Here is a 15,420-nt window from a genome sequence, read left to right as displayed (position 1 = left end):
CCAGATAACGTTCTTAGGTGTACAATTATTGGAAGAAACTATTGCATATCTTAGTGTATGTGGACTGAAGACAAAATCTTGCACAATACTACCTACTTCGCTAGCTTGAAAATGCAACGATGCGTTCACTTTTCTGCTAAGAGACTTTGCTAATAATATCGAGATTTATTAAATCAGTATAATATAATAATAATGTAAACTCAAAACTTAAAATGCCCTTACAATAGCTGCTCGGGCACATTCAATACAAGGGGTGTGTCCCTCCGATGGAACACAGAGCCAGAGCCACATTGTTGTACACCAAATCCCTTTTGCCTTAAAAAGAAATCTCTTTTGCCTTATTTTTTGTTCTTTGCATATTTGCCAGCAAATTCTTATATTATTTTATCGATCGCGTGTGTTTTATTGCAAATCACCTATCGTTTAATATGCAAAGTTTGTATGATTGTGTTCATATAATAAGCTCGTTTAATAACTAAGGCAAAAAAGCTCGTTTAATAATATTAAAGCTCTGGAACTCATTTTAGTGATATTTATCTCGCTCTTCCGAAACATCAATTATGATATACTATTGATATATGAAAAATGCATTTGTTCAACTGTTCTCCCACTTTCTAAAAACAATTTGTTAAGACCTCACACAATGACACAAGTAATTTTACGTTAAAACTATTGGACTGATTCCTTTTTGCTAAAAGTACTTAATAAAACTAACGACATTGAATATTTTTAGTAACTCTTGCTATATTCATTAGTGCCACACGGCACACCATGCATCAAGTAATAAAAAAAAAATTATTCTCAACTCAAGTTGATAATTTTGTATTTTAGTATTGTTTTTTTTGTCTTTCCGGTACTATTCTTGAATCTTGTTGAGCCACTTTTTGAATTTATCATAAATGGGCTGGTTATTACAATTCTGTTATAAAATGGGCCGAGTAATGGGCTTACTCAAAATCCATTAACATGTAGTCCCGTACTCATCAACTAAACCGAGGCTAAATCCGAATGAAATCAAAACTACAATTACGAGATTCTCTTAACCGTTCCGACAAATAAAACTTCTTCAAATAACAGTGATTGTAGTGATATCTATCTCTCACACTCATCACCCGTCATGACGATGCTCACCGTATTCTTCTCAGCAGCGATTGTAACGACCATCGCAGTCCTTGCCTCCTTAAGCAGCCAAAAAGGTTCGGGAATCTTCGCACCGCCTAAAATCGCCGGCTCGCGTGATGTTTTCCCGTCGGCGAAGGTTGTTAACCTCACCGGAGCCTCCGGTCCGGAGAGCGTAGCTTTCGATCCGTCGGGCGAAGGTCCGTACGTTGGCATCTCCGACGGTCGTGTCTTGAAATGGCGCGGGGAATCGTCTGGATGGGCAGATTTCGCCTACACATCGGCTAATAGGTAATCAAAACGTTGTCGTTTTGTTACGAGTTGCGGGGAGTTTCGTTATGTTTGGTTTCTAAGCAAATTAGATAATTCAGTATGTGACATGGATACAATGTTTAAGCATCTCATTCCGTTAGCAATGTGGTTTTTATCATGTCTTATAAATAGGTTCAGAGGTTGTTTGTGTTAGTCATGTTTGAATTTAAACAATCATAAAGACTCTTTTTTTTTTGGAAAAAAAAACTCTCAAACAGTTTTAGTATCTTGTGAAATTGAGTATATTAACATGGATAAGCATTTCATTCCTCTTCTCTTTTACTCATCTTTTGTGAATATATGTATGTTGGTTTTAGGCAGATGTGTGTACGCCCGTTTGCACCAGAGTTGGAGCATGTGTGTGGAAGGCCATTGGGATTGCGTTTCGATCAGAAAACCGGTGACCTTTACATCGCGGATGCATACTTCGGCCTAATGATTGTTGGTCCTTCTGGTGGTTTAGCCAAACCCTTGGCTATTGAAGCTGAAGGGAAACCGTTTCGTTTCACCAATGATCTGGACATCGATGAGCATGAAGATGTGATTTACTTCACAGACACCAGCACCACATTCCAGAGAAGGTAAGTGCAGAGAAAAAAAAACATCTTGAAAAAAGTCTCTTCTTTGATGCATGAAGCGTTGTCGTGTTTCAGGCAATTCTTGGCTGCTGTTTTGAACGTGGATAAGACAGGGAGGCTGATGAAGTACGACAGATCGAGCAAGAAAGTGACGGTTTTAGTACAAGGCATTGCGTTTGCGAACGGCGTTGCGCTGAGCAAAGACCGGTCTTTTGTACTGGTAGCCGAGACAACCACTTGCAAGATCCTAAGGCTTTGGCTCTCTGGTCCAAACGCGGGAACACAAGACGTCTTTGCTGAGCTTCCAGGTTTCCCTGACAACATCAGAAGAAACTCAAATGGAGAGTTCTGGGTCGCTCTTCACTCGAAGAAAGGTCTTTTCGCTAGGCTCTCGCTCTCTCAGGCCTGGTTCAGAGACTTGTTGCTGAGACTTCCGATAAGTGGGCCGCGTCTGCACTCGCTGTTCACTGGAGGAAGACCTCATGCGACGGCCTTGAAGCTGAGTGAATCAGGAGAAGTTTTGGAGGTGCTTGAGGATAAAGAAGGGAAGAGGTTGAGGTTTATAAGCGAAGTGGAGGAGAAAGATGGGAAGCTTTGGATTGGTTCTGTTCTTATGCCTTTTCTTGGTGTTTATGATTTGTAGTTTTCTACACTGTAAACCGACACGTTGTTAAGTATGTCTATGTGACTTAGCTGTGATAATAATATTTGAGTTGATAAAGAGTTGGCTTTTAGTTCTAGAGCTTAAACAATATGTTTTGTTTGTAAATTCTGACAAAAAATTAACTTGAAACTCGATAGTAGATTGAAAAATGTTCATAACACACAAACTTAAAGTGGTTCCACCATTAGACCAGTATAAGAGAATAACAAGAGGACCTTCTTGTTGGGTGGTTCTTTTTGAGACGATGTAGTGCTTTAGATGAATGTTCGGAGAAGGTGGTCATTCACAATGGCTTATTTGCTCCAGATACAATGGAACCGTTATTCATCTTATCGTGGAGGATTGCTGTCATATAAATTTATTTGAAGTAACCAAGAATGCTAATGTTAACGTCTATGTATTTGGTATGGACAGATGCTTTAGGTCGTATGTACCTATGCATTTGGGTAACCTGTTCATGCTGTGCTATCATTGGTCCTTCCAAGTGGTTTATTTGGTGATAGTGCCGTGTTGTGTTCTTGTATTTTGACCTTTAAGTCTCCACTTCTGCTTTGTGGTAGGGCTGTTCTATTTTGTCTATTAGAACATAGTCATCCGTCCGTGTTTCAACAGTAATTTTTCTTCTATATGCTATTCTTCCCTATCACAATACATATTATTCTCATTCGGAGGAGCACATGAGTGAGGTAGGGGGTTGAGCCAATTATCAACAAATGGGACAAACCATTGGCATTGGGAGCAGTGGATCCACATGATTCACTCTCACATCCCGCAGGCGTTGCTGATGCACAGGCTGAATCAGCTGCTTGTGTAGACCCTGACCAGTTCATTAACTTTTTGGTACACTTCGTTTTTGTTAGCCTCATTTGACTTCAATAACTGGTGAATGCTATTCACGAAACAATCTAATCATTTGCGTACCTGTGGTATCAATGCCTATGTGAAGATCCCAAACAGGTTTAGTGGCGAGGAGATTGGCTCGACCAAAGAAAAATCCATTTCCACTGCCAGATGCTTTATATGGCAGCTCAGCAGAGAAACCTATGTTATTATGCTCTTTTCTATAATAAGAAACGAATCACTTGTGCGCATCTTCTTTTAACTCTCCTACTTTTGGTTTTCATCAGCTTAAGAACCTGGAAGAAACAAGACGATCGCTAAGAGAAACGCCTCTTGAAGAAAACCGGAAAAAGGAGCTGTCAACTGCACTTCATGTGTATTTTCAAAAACTGGCTTGGCTCTATGGTAAGAACTTTCGAAATCAATCCCCACCTAAAAAGTGTATGTGCATTATACATCATTAGGTTTTGACTTGTCTAATAAATTATTGTTGATCAGCAAGCGGAAATATAAGGCAACTCTACTGCCTACAAGGTGACTAATAAATTAATAATGAACAAATAAACCAAGTGGAAGATGTCCAGTTTCTGTAGAGAGCTCTCTCGATCATTTTGGTATATTTTGCTGGTAATGAAGAAACCCAAGACCCCGTCCAGCCTGATTTGTAGTTTGGAATCTATACGCACCACCACGTTAACTTATCTGCACAGAACATTCCACTAAAGCTTTTCCTTTAGATTATTATTTTCTTTATTTCTGCTTTGGTCATGTTCAATCTTTGTTCCTTTCGACTTTTCAATCCCTCGTTTTTGTCCTCTTTTCGCTTTTAAAACCTCATCTTCGGGATGTTTTGCTTGAACTAATGAACTGTTTGCAGTTGTATAAGCAGATAGGTGATGAATTACTCACTAAAGAGTTTTTAAGGACTTGCTAATTGCCATTTTATTCATAAGTTGATAGATAGCATATATTAATGATGATGGTGTTGATGTTAATGTTTTAACCTCAAACTCTTGATGATGATGATGTTTTAGTCTGATTCTCAAACTAAGTAAACATGAGTTGTTTGCTGGATGTGAACAAAACAAAGAGCTTTCCACTAACACGGAAAGCAATTAAGACATATCCCAAGTTAGCATGTTTACATTTATCTAGTTGGGTATTTAAATTCTCCGGTTTAGTTTTGAATCTTTTGATTAATAGCTGACCAACGAGTCAATATTTGACCATGAGGAAGGACTAGAAGATACAACTAAGTAGTTACCAAAAATCGTAAAAGAATTTTTGTTTTATTGATGGGATGAAATAAACAAAAATGTCATAAATTAATTTTCTCTCTGGTTTAGTTTTGATTAATAGCTGACTAACGAGTCAATATGACTGTGGGAAGGACTAAAAGTTACAACAACTAGGTAGCTAGCAACAACCATGGAAGAATAAACATATAACAAAATTAGAAAAGGTAAAAGACTTGCAGCTATATATATTGAGAATCTACAAGACTCAGTTCCAATTATTATAAGATCAGAGCAACAAAGCCAGAGAGAGAAAAACAAAGCCATACAATTTTTTTTCTTTGAGGTAATGTGTATTTGGCTATTTGCATGTATGTTTATATTTGCCAATATTTGGTCTGGTTAATGTCTCGTAGTTATATATTTTTCTTTCTTCTATTCATGTCCTCAATCTCTATGGCTACTTCATGTTCTTATTTGCTTCAGGTTTCTTCTAAATCATGTTTCGTTTCTATATTCTCTCTCATTTTTAATGTATTTTATTTATGGATATTTTGTTGGTTAAAGCAAAAGCAGAACCTTGAGAAGATGTCTTCATCGCATAACAACAAAAAATCATCATCCTCCTCCACTCAGTCTTCCCTCCCCGACGGTGCCACCACGGAAGCAAACAACGTTAAGCCTGAAGAGAAGGCGATTACGTCGACCCAAAAACCCAACTCCGTTGTTGATAGGACGTTCATATCAGAGACGGACAGATACATATGTGAAATGTGCTGCAAAATATTTGAAAGATATGATGATCTACAAGGTCACAAGAGAGATGGCTGTCCACATAGGCTAGGCTGGCCATATAGGGGACGAAACTGAGGAGTAATGGTATAAGCGTTACCAGATGTTCAATCTGTCTGCAAAAGCTATCTATAATAAGACTTGTGATAGAGACCATCTTTTCTTTATAAAACTAATGTACCGTCTTTCTTGGTTTCTATAATATATGTTTCCGTTTGATAATTTCTGTTTTCAATGATGTTAATATTACCGATCATATCAAATGAGAATACATTATATAAAACTATAGTGTGAAAAGTAATTTCAAGTCCAGAAAAAATAACTTTGCTAACTACCATATTACTCATGTTGATTGATGGGTATTAATGATGATGATGTTGATGTTTAGTCTCAAACTAAGCAACCGTGTGTTTCTGTTGGATGTGTGAATAAGAGCTTTTATCACTAAAGACAAACGTTAAAAATCAAGAGCCAAAACCATTAAAGTACTACCCAAGTCAAAGGCCATGAACTGGCATCAGTGTCTGGTTTTAAGTAGCATTGAACATATAATTTGATAAGATCTTTAGACTATCAAGTTCTCGGTAAATTCTGACAAAAAGTTTTCTAAAAATCCGATAATAGATAGAACAATGTGCATAAACACAAACTTAAAGTGGTTCCATCATTAGAACAGTAGGGAGTAAAACAAAAGGGACCTTCTTGCTAATACATGTTTATATAATATTCCAATTTGTCGATAAAGCCTCGCAGATTCTTGAGATACAGTAGGCTGCGCTAAGAGGATACCCTGAAACTGAAGAAACCAAGAAACCTCTTTCAGATCATATGCTATCTTTAAATTTCTTTCTACAAAGGATGATGAGTTAAGGAAGGACAACTTACTGGCCACAAAATCATCGATATAATCGCACTCTATTTTCCCGTGTGACATCGCACCGAGCTGAAATCAGAAGGCAAAAGAAGACACATGATTGAATATGATTTGGTTTATACGTAAGCTGGAAGCTAAAGCCTACCACTAACTAAGCAAATGAATTTAGACTCTGTTCTGAAGTACTAACCACAAAAACAGTGTCGGTCTCATTACAGACAGTAGATAGGTGCTTCTGCATGTTGACCAGCTTCTCAGAGCTATACGAGAACCCTAATAAAAGAAAGAAAAAAAAGTTATCACACTTTACCTCATCCTAATGGGAGATACAATAACGAAACGTGGGAGGAAAGTATAGGCTTTTCTTTTACCTATTTTTCTACAGTTAGGCGGAAGGTGGCTTGTAACAGGGTTCTTGATCACCCTCATAAGTTTCTCACGCTTCCCAGATGCACTAATGCTAAGCTTCTGTAGCAATTGCACTGCAACAAACACTCAACAATGTTGCTGGATTAAGAAACAAAAGGTACATGAGAGAAGTTAAAGTAACAAAACCAAAGGAGAACAACTCACACATGATTCCAGCGAAACGCTTGAAAGTTCTTGGTATACGAACATGTGGCTTAACTTCAAAAAGAACACCTTGCTCTGTTCTAACATACACCGCTTTCAACCTCCCAGCCTTGTTGACCGGACTATCCAAAATCATCAAAAGAGCCTGAATAAAGAGAAAGATGAGTCACAATCCCTTATAACACATCAACTGGAAAGAAAATATAAAAATCCGAACCTGATGAGTGATGTCTGGCCTGTAATGAGCAGGATCTCTGCCATTCTTCCTCAAGAAATTAGCATGATCATCAGAGTTCAGTAGCTGGTAAGTCTGCAAATAAAGAACCAACAAATACATTAGCACACAAGAGACTGCTCAGAAACCATTTCTTCACACAAAGGTAAACACTTTGTGCAAAAAATTACCTTTCCAACTTTGGCAACTTCGAGAGAAGCCTTCTCAAGCACAAAAATAACACCAGTCTGGTCCTTCTTATTACCAGACACGACAATAGGTATTCCCACATCAAGCTCATCTGCTGCTTCCTCAGCTATCTCGTTCTCTTCATCATCTTCCTCCTCTGCATTTGAGGTGGCTTCTTCTCTCTTAGCTTTCTTCACTTCTTTTCGTTTCTGCTCAAACTTAGGCTGCTCATCTTCTTCATCTTCTTCCTTATCGTACCTCTCTCTTCTCTCCTTCCTCTTGTTCACCTTAATCCCGTACGGCCTCACCATCTTTCCTTCAAAAATCAAAAACTAACCCAACACCAAAAATAAGTAAATTGCAGCGAATCAGAAGCTAAAAGGCGTAATCTTTTCTCATAACACACAGAAAGTAATCAAATTTCAAAACTACAGCGACCCCAATGCATACAAACACATCCACATCGCAATTTTTAAAAAAATTATAATTGTTGTGTTGGTGTTAGTAATATAAAGTTATACATTCGATTTTCTTATTGTGTTCAGTCAAATCCAGGTGGAAAGATTGCAAAATTTGGATTAATCTTGACCAACTAAAGAACAGGACACGTTTCACTGACCATGGCAAATTTATAACTTTTAATTCACAGGTAAGCTTGTCTCTTTTTTTTATTCTGCTGCTTTTTTTTTTTGAAACACCAACTGCTTATAATATAAAATAAAAAAAAAACACTGCTAGCTCTTCAAAATAGCTTGCCAGGCTTTACCTAAGGACTCCAAACAAGATCAGAATCGTGGACCACAAGAAAAAAGAAGACAATCGTGGTACGCTAGGAAGGAGAAGCTGATTCAGGTAATGATTTACATTTTCTTATTGAACATATGGACATAGAAACATATTGTTCATATATAATGCTAAATACCCTTCGATGATTAACAGCTAAACTAAATAGATAAGAAAAAGAAGAAACTATAGCTTACTTGAGCTTGAGAAGATGATTCAGGTGAGCAGGCGACTGATTTGAATCTGTGCGGGGGAGGTTCCACTAGATAAACCCTAGTTTACAAGGTTTAAGTTTCAGCCACTTACTGAGAGAATATAACGAGAGTTGCTTACAGGCCATATTAAGAATTTAGTGTTTCCAAAAAGGCCCATCGTGATTTACTTGAGCCATTTAAATTTAGGGTTTTAGAAAAGCCCAATAAAGAAACGACAAAACCCAACGAGTGGCGGTTCCTTCCGTTTTTATTACATTGGTTGTTCTTCTTCTCTGCAACTCGCCGTCAAGGGAAGAAGCGTAGAAGAGTAAACGTGGTCTGAAGATGGCGACATACGGAGATAGACTGAAGTCGACCTCCATTAACGGAGTTAAGCTATACCATGTTTCATCTGCACCTAACGTTGCGACTTGGCTTAACCCTAAGAAGCAACGAGCTCTCCGCAAAAACCCTCGTAAGTCTTCCTGCTCCGTCTCTGCTCAAAGTCTTCTCCTTTTTGTTCTCTGTGATGTGGGTTTAGCTTTAGGTTTGCTCTCTTTGTTGCCAGCTTTAAAATATCTTCTCAAAAGTTAAGTCTCTGCTCAAAGACTCCTCCTTTTTGTTCTCTGTGATGTGGGTTGTTTAGCTTTAGGGTTGCCCTGTTATATGTCAGCTAATGATATCTTTGTAAAGTTTCCCAAATTCAAAAGTTCCTTTTTTGTTTTGTTTTGTGGGTATTAGAGTATATGCAGAGAGTGGAGCTTATTCAGGATTTGAAGTTTGAGACTGCCACTACTAGAATCAAAGCTACTCCTGACGGAGAGTATCTGATTGCTTCAGGTAATTTTTTCTTTTTCATTTTTTATTTTGTTTTCTTGGTGAAGAATGCTTTTTTTTTTTGTCTTGTGCGTTTTCACTGATTCGTTGTGGAATGTATCAGGTATATACCCACCACAGGTCAAAGTTTATGAGCTAGGACAGCTTGCTTTGAAGTTTGAGAGACATTTGGACTCTGAGATTGTTGATTTCGAGGTAACTTCTTTGCTCCATTTTTGAGCTTCTCTTAAGCCTTTTTTTTTCTGGTTGAATAATGTGTTATGGGCTCTACAGGTATTGGATGATGACTACTCAAAGCTTGCCTTCTTATGTGCTGACCGCTCTATTCATCTACACGCCAAATACGGCAAACACCACACTTTACGAATCCCAAGGTACTTTTATCTTTGTTGTTCTGTACTTCTGTGAGATATTGATGTCCCATTGGTCTAAATGCTCATTTTCTTTTTGGCAGGATGGGGAGAGACATGACATATGATAACTGGTCTTGTGATCTTCTTTGTGCTGCTTCTTCACCAGATCTATACAGAATCAATTTGGAGCAGGTACGTTTCCATGAATGTAATTGTTAAGGCTGTGTTGGTCTTTTGATCTTCCCCCATGTTAATGATTTGTGAGATGTGCTTTCTCTCCTTAGGGAAGATTTCTCTCTCCTCTTAGCACTCAATCCCCAGCGCTGAATGTTGTTTCTCGAAGGTTTGTGTTGTCCTGTCCATTTGCATTTTCTTACTTCGTCACTATATGAGCTTATGAGATTACTGTTGTTTACGTTTGAGCACTATGTTTCTTTTGTCATCCAGCAATCTCCATGGACTGGTTGCTTGTGGTGGTGAGGATGGTGCTGTGGAATGTTTCGATATGAGAATGAAATCATCTGCTGCTAGGATCAATGCGGTTACACATGGTGGTGATGCTGCTTCGGTACTTCTTCTTCTAACACATGTTCCATGTTCAAATGAAAATTTCATAAATCTTTCTGATAATCATGTGTTTATTGGCTTGATAGGAGGTTACTGCTATAGAGTTTGATGATAGTGAAGGTCTTCAAGTAGCTGTTGGGAGTAGTGCGGGAAAGGTTTGATTTTTTGGAAACCATTATGTCAATTTGACTATTTTCGCTATGTTTTGTTGATTGTGCTGTGTGCTATATATATCTGCAGGTATTCATATACGACTTGAGAACTTCAGCTCCCATACATGTGAAGGATCACATGTAAGTAGTATTACCAACTCAGAATCCATCATATATGCTATACCGTAAGCGTTTGTTTCATTGTCTTTTCTGCAAAATTTTGCAGGTACGAGAGCCCAATTTTGAGTATTAAGTGGCAACGAACTCTTAATACTCAACAACCTAAGCTGATTACTACTGACAAGCAGATTGTTAGAGTCTGGGATCCGAATACTGTAAGTTTCTCTCGGTTTCTTCAACTCATGGACTGTGTAATTGACATGCAACGAATCTCGGTGTTAGATACATCTTTTGATAATCCTCTATATTTTTTTTCTTCTTACAGGGAGAAGGTATGACCAGCATTCAACCGAGTGGAGGAGGAATAAACGACATTTGTGTGTTCCCTGGAAGTGGACTGATGCTTCTGGCTTTGGACTCTAGCCTAATCCCTTCTTACTTCATACCTGAACTTGGTCCTGCCCCTAAGTGGTGTTCTCCTCTTGAAAACCTAACGGTATTTATCTCATTCTAAAACGATTTCCAACGTTTTGAGTGTATTGACCGTTGTTGCTAATACCTTTTTGTATTTATCTTATATTCACAGGAAGAGATGGAGGAAACTGGACAAACAACTATATACGATAATTACAAGTTTTTGACAAAGGAAGATCTGGAGAAGTTGGGGATGACTAATTTGATTGGCACAGATCTTTTGAAAGCTCAAATGCATGGGTATTTTGTGAATCACATTCTATACAAAAAGGTGAGTCAGATTTGACATTTTTGTAAACTTCAAGAGTAGTAGCCTCCAAGGTGTTTCTGCCTTTGTAACTTTGTTTTTTTTCCTCTTCTACAGGCTTTGGCGGAGGCTCAACCTTTTGCTTATGTTGATTACTTGGCAGACAAGAAGCGAGAGAAACTAGAAGAGCAACGTAGCAAGAGAATCACAGTTAGTATCTCTAATACAATACATCATCTGCATGTTCGTTCACTATTTTTCCTGAGTTGGCTACTTACATACACATCTCTGTGTGCTTCTTGCAGAAGAAGAGAAGGTTGCCAAATGTTAACCGTGATCTCGCAGCCACCCTCCTCAAGGAGGAGGATGGAGAAGAGGAAAAGAAGAGTGCTGAGGATGAGGAAGCTGCAAAGAAAGCTTCGAAGAAGAAGAAACTTGGACTTAGTGATGAGAACTTCACAGATGGTCGGTTTAGTGCCATGTTCGAAAATCAGGTATTAACAATAATCCTTTTGAGGCTTTTGTCTGTTTTTTTTCGATGTTCAAGACATCATTAAACGGTAACTAGGCTCTTTATATAGGATTATTGATTAGACGGACGCCGTTTCGTTGCTCTATTTCACTTTGGATTGAGCTGATTCTTGTGAGTTTCCTTTTCAGGACTACCAAATCGATCCGGAATCATATGAATATGGTGTCCTGCACCCTGTTGCTTCTTCTAAGAAGCAACCTTCTTTGGTAGATGAACACTTTGAAGCTGTAACAGATGACGACGAGAACAGCGACTCTGATGCATCGCAAGGTTCAGACGACGACGGATCAGAAGATGGAAGGCCAAGCAAGAAATCAAAAACTCCAAAGTTAGTGTCCTTATGATGAGAGTATTTTAGACATCATAGTATGTTTCTCTGTTGTTCTTTCCTAATGTGGAAGCTTTTTTTTTGGTGTCAGGTTGTTTGAAGTGAAAGACGAGCGGCACGCTGAAGCTTTCCACCACCGTAGATCACTGGCTAAAGAAGACAGTCTTCCTATGGGCGAGCGTGTGAAGGCCCTAGAGAACCGGCGTGGCAACTTTGGAGCGTCTAAAGATGTCAAGTTCGGTCCTGGAGGCTCAAGGGAGCTTTCTTTCAACGCTAGACGGTCGTCCACTTACAAAGAAGATAGAGAAGATAGAGACGATGAGGATGGAGACGGGCAAAGAAACAAGAGGAGAGGAGTTCAGTCTCTTGGACTGAAACAGGATGTTGTTAGAGGCGGTTTTAGAGGTAGGGGTGGTGGCAGTTTTAGAGGGAGAGGAGGTGGTGGTTCCCGGGGAAGAGGAGGTGGACGTGGTGGTGGTGGTTCCAGAGGAAGAGGTGGCCGTGGTGGTGGACGTGGTGGCGGAGGAAGAGGCAGGCGATAAATGTAGCTTTCGAAGGATTTTTCTATATTAGTTTTTGGAAAATGTATTACTTTTGAGAATCTTTGAAACTTCATTGATTCACACAAATACAATTTTGGATATTTTTGACCTGTTCTTGAAATGTATTAGGGCTGGCTGATGTCTGAAGCAGACCAATATAATTTGTTTACTTGAATACATGAATTAAAGGTAATGATTAGGAGCCAGGGATGACAATGATGAACCCTAGATCGATAGTGCATATATCACCGACCGTTGTTTAGTTGAAGTAACATAGAGTAAGATACCACCTTCTAAAATGAGATGCCTTTCTACTAAACAGTTATCCTAACAACATGAAGTTGGGTATAAATATTTGGATAAATGATTTTGAACCATATTACGTGAAAGCATTAGTGTGTGTGCATTGGTATCACTGATTGGTCAATTGCTTGTAAATGTGGAGGGAGCAAGCTATCTTAAATTAACATAATATATTATTTGAATAGGTCGATTAGTTATTACCTTCTTTTGAATAAGATCACATTTTCCTTTAATATATAGTTGAAAGTCTTCAAAATTAATATATGCATAAAAATAAGTTGAATCTTAACTCAGACTAAAAAATAATAATATAGTCGATACGGAGCCACGTATAGTTTCGATTTTGACGGTAATATGTTATTTTTGGTAAACATGTCATATGTATGTTAACAACAAAAAATACAAATAAATTACATGATTTCAGATTTACTTAAGGTAGAGTTCTTGACAAGAACTTCTTGTTTTATGTGAAGTTGGTGTGTCCACATTGTTCTAGTTCGGCAATAGATCTCGAACGAAAAAAAAAATGGTCCAATTAACTTGAAATGTCCATAGACAAAATCAAAATACCAACTATTTTTTAGAGAATTCTAATTTTACAACAAGTTTGATACTATTTTTTAAATCTACCTTTAAAAATGTCAATTTTCATAATTTTCTGAATTTGTGACTACTTTTTCTAAAACCATTTATAAATATTTAAGAATTATTTATAAATTTTATAAAACTAATAAATCCATGAAAATTAAATCCTAAAAAATAATCACTAAACCTTAAACCCAAGTGTTATGGTATTTTTGATTGAATGTATTTTAAAAAAGTGTTATCTAATTTGTGGTATTTCAATCATTTTTTTCATAAAACTAAACAAATAGAGATAACTTGATGAAATAACTTAGTTTTGTTATAAACTTGACACTATTTTTGAAAAATAAATGTACCTTCTTTTTTTTTAAAAAAAGAGTCCTTATCATTTAAAATATAAATTTCCTAAATATTACATACGAAATGCATTTAGTATACATTTTAAATGTACATTTATATTAATAACTAATAAACTTTTCTATAAAATATTGCGTAAATGGATATAACAACAAAAATAGATGATAAATAAATCAGAAAACAAAATAATACTCTTTGACTTAATTGAACAATTATAATAAATTGACTATACAAAGATCAACTACAGATATGTAAATAAACCATATTTTAAACATGAGTGGCCTATATAAAATTTAGCGAACTGACATAAAATTCAGGTTGACAGTTAAAAAAGTTTATATTAAAAAAAAATGACATATGCTTACCAAAAGTAAATAAGTCAATAAAATTAAAATATAAGTTGATGAACACACAACAACATAAATTTACAATAAGTCAATTTATAAAGGAACTATCTAGCCAAAATATATCTATTATAAATAATCAAACATAAAAGTAAATTGATTGACCTGAAATATAAGTCAATAATTAAGCAAGGTAATTTAATTAAAATTCAAGAGAAAGCGATACAGATCTAAAAATAATTAGTGAAAACAACATATAAATCCATGAACATTAATAAATAACCACACAATTAAAATGTCAACTTTATAAGAAAGCTTATTAACCAAAATATTAGTCAACTTTTTAAACATATATTAAGTATTTTTGTGATGGTAAAGTGATTATTCCTAGATCTTTTTATAACACTTCATTTGATGATGAAGTGAGTATGAACTCTAAGTCAGGATCAAAAGATTTAAAAGGTCATCTGGTGACATTAGTTACAAACATTGTTGGTTTTTGTAATATATTTATACAACACTCTTCTACCTGAAAATAATCTGCAAATTTGTGGAATACATCTCTAAGTGATATAGTAGCAAAGCTGTTAATACCTTTGAGTTTTAAAAATTTTCTTTTATGAAAAATAATAAATATAAACCTAATTGTAAATTTACGAAATTGTTTTAATGTAAAATATAACGGTATTTATTGTTTTTTTTCTTCTGATTTCAGCGATTTCTATATAATTGCTGAAAAACTATAAAAATAAGGAATACATAATTTCTATACATATCACTGATGAATTGTTTGACTATTTATAATTGAATTGTAAGTTTAAAGTCAAGAAAAATGGTGTTGACAAAAAAATGTGCGAATGGTAGTGATGTAGTTCAAAAAATGTAATAACAGCACTAAGAAAGATTAAAACTTTGTGCTCAAATTGATAAAATTTCATTATTTTATTTTAGATGAAATATAATTTATTAGCTACATAAGAGTTATTGAACCAATTGTAGCACATACTGCAGAATATAAATTAAATGTCATAAGGATTGAATATATAAATATTGTATTTAATATTTTTTAGTCTAAAATGAAATTAAAAAAATGGCAAAACATCACTTATTATGAATCAGAATGAATGTCTATTCCTAATGAATTATTTGGCTTAGAAAATTCAACTCGTTTTTGGGTACTTTTTCAAACTGGCTCAGGAAATCAACAACCTGCCACAGATATCACCTTACCAAATGATATGTTTTATTGGGTATATGCTTTGCTTACAAACATGAGATTGTTCCCTATAGTACGTATTACGTTGTATAGCAC

At 36.3% G+C, this 15,420-nt stretch overlaps 3 protein-coding genes and 1 long non-coding RNA gene across 4 annotated transcripts; 3 read left to right on the top strand and 1 right to left on the bottom strand.

Moving 5' to 3' along the window:
- The first annotated feature begins 1,035 nt into the window (after positions 1 to 1,035).
- On the top strand, positions 1,036 to 2,730 carry LOC108861723 (protein STRICTOSIDINE SYNTHASE-LIKE 10). Its single transcript, XM_018635658.2, has 3 exons — positions 1,036 to 1,410; positions 1,749 to 2,012; positions 2,085 to 2,730. Exons 1-3 carry the CDS (start codon positions 1,118 to 1,120, stop codon positions 2,650 to 2,652), a joined length of 1,125 nt encoding a protein of 374 aa, XP_018491160.1. The 5' UTR covers positions 1,036 to 1,117; the 3' UTR covers positions 2,653 to 2,730.
- A 584-nt stretch (positions 2,731 to 3,314) lies between these two features.
- On the top strand, positions 3,315 to 5,762 carry LOC108861722 (uncharacterized). Its single transcript, XR_001950892.2, has 4 exons — positions 3,315 to 3,513; positions 3,620 to 3,918; positions 4,012 to 5,094; positions 5,316 to 5,762. It is a non-coding gene; the product is annotated as an uncharacterized LOC108861722 (long non-coding RNA).
- A 380-nt stretch (positions 5,763 to 6,142) lies between these two features.
- On the bottom strand, positions 6,143 to 8,506 carry LOC108861721 (uncharacterized). The gene is made up of 8 exons (XM_018635656.2): positions 8,371 to 8,506; positions 7,393 to 7,722; positions 7,205 to 7,297; positions 6,988 to 7,132; positions 6,786 to 6,896; positions 6,605 to 6,687; positions 6,426 to 6,483; positions 6,143 to 6,336 (listed from the first exon to the last, which is right to left on the bottom strand). The coding sequence occupies exons 2-8, from the start codon at positions 7,699 to 7,701 to the stop codon at positions 6,257 to 6,259; spliced, it is 879 nt and encodes a 292-aa protein (XP_018491158.1). The 5' UTR covers positions 7,702 to 7,722; positions 8,371 to 8,506; the 3' UTR covers positions 6,143 to 6,256.
- Positions 8,507 to 8,641: 135 nt separating this feature from the next.
- On the top strand, positions 8,642 to 12,712 carry LOC108861720 (uncharacterized). Its single transcript, XM_018635655.2, has 16 exons — positions 8,642 to 8,842; positions 9,109 to 9,207; positions 9,308 to 9,399; positions 9,478 to 9,578; positions 9,659 to 9,749; positions 9,842 to 9,900; positions 10,005 to 10,125; positions 10,211 to 10,279; positions 10,365 to 10,417; positions 10,503 to 10,611; positions 10,722 to 10,892; positions 10,983 to 11,141; positions 11,235 to 11,327; positions 11,423 to 11,611; positions 11,778 to 11,977; positions 12,069 to 12,712. Exons 1-16 carry the CDS (start codon positions 8,713 to 8,715, stop codon positions 12,517 to 12,519), a joined length of 2,187 nt encoding a protein of 728 aa, XP_018491157.1. The 5' UTR covers positions 8,642 to 8,712; the 3' UTR covers positions 12,520 to 12,712.
- Positions 12,713 to 15,420: the final 2,708 nt, after the last annotated feature.

The sequence above is a fragment of the Raphanus sativus genome, chromosome 5 (genome assembly GCF_000801105.2).
Source record: "Raphanus sativus cultivar WK10039 chromosome 5, ASM80110v3, whole genome shotgun sequence".
Taxonomy (NCBI): domain Eukaryota; kingdom Viridiplantae; phylum Streptophyta; class Magnoliopsida; order Brassicales; family Brassicaceae; genus Raphanus; species Raphanus sativus.
This window is presented reverse-complemented; position numbering and strand designations above follow the sequence as displayed.

Bases quoted from the DNA above. Each gene is read 5' to 3' on its own strand.
- LOC108861720 (XM_018635655.2), top strand. From the start codon at position 8,713: ATGGCGACATACGGAGATAGACTGAAGTCGACCTCCATTAACGGAGTT. The intron at 9,208-9,307 runs GTAATTTTTTCT...GGAATGTATCAG, and splicing joins AGAGTATCTGATTGCTTCAG to GTATATACCCACCACAGGTC. The intron at 11,328-11,422 runs GTTAGTATCTCT...TGCTTCTTGCAG, and splicing joins AACGTAGCAAGAGAATCACA to AAGAAGAGAAGGTTGCCAAA.
- LOC108861721 (XM_018635656.2), bottom strand. From the start codon at position 7,701: ATGGTGAGGCCGTACGGGATTAAGGTGAACAAGAGGAAGGAGAGAAGA. The intron at 6,897-6,987 runs GTGAGTTGTTCT...TGTTTGTTGCAG, and splicing joins GCGTTTCGCTGGAATCATGT to TGCAATTGCTACAGAAGCTT. The intron at 6,484-6,604 runs GTTAGTACTTCA...TTCTGATTTCAG, and splicing joins AGACCGACACTGTTTTTGTG to CTCGGTGCGATGTCACACGG.
- LOC108861723 (XM_018635658.2), top strand. From the start codon at position 1,118: ATGACGATGCTCACCGTATTCTTCTCAGCAGCGATTGTAACGACCATC. The intron at 1,411-1,748 runs GTAATCAAAACG...TGTTGGTTTTAG, and splicing joins GCCTACACATCGGCTAATAG to GCAGATGTGTGTACGCCCGT. The intron at 2,013-2,084 runs GTAAGTGCAGAG...GTCGTGTTTCAG, and splicing joins AGCACCACATTCCAGAGAAG to GCAATTCTTGGCTGCTGTTT.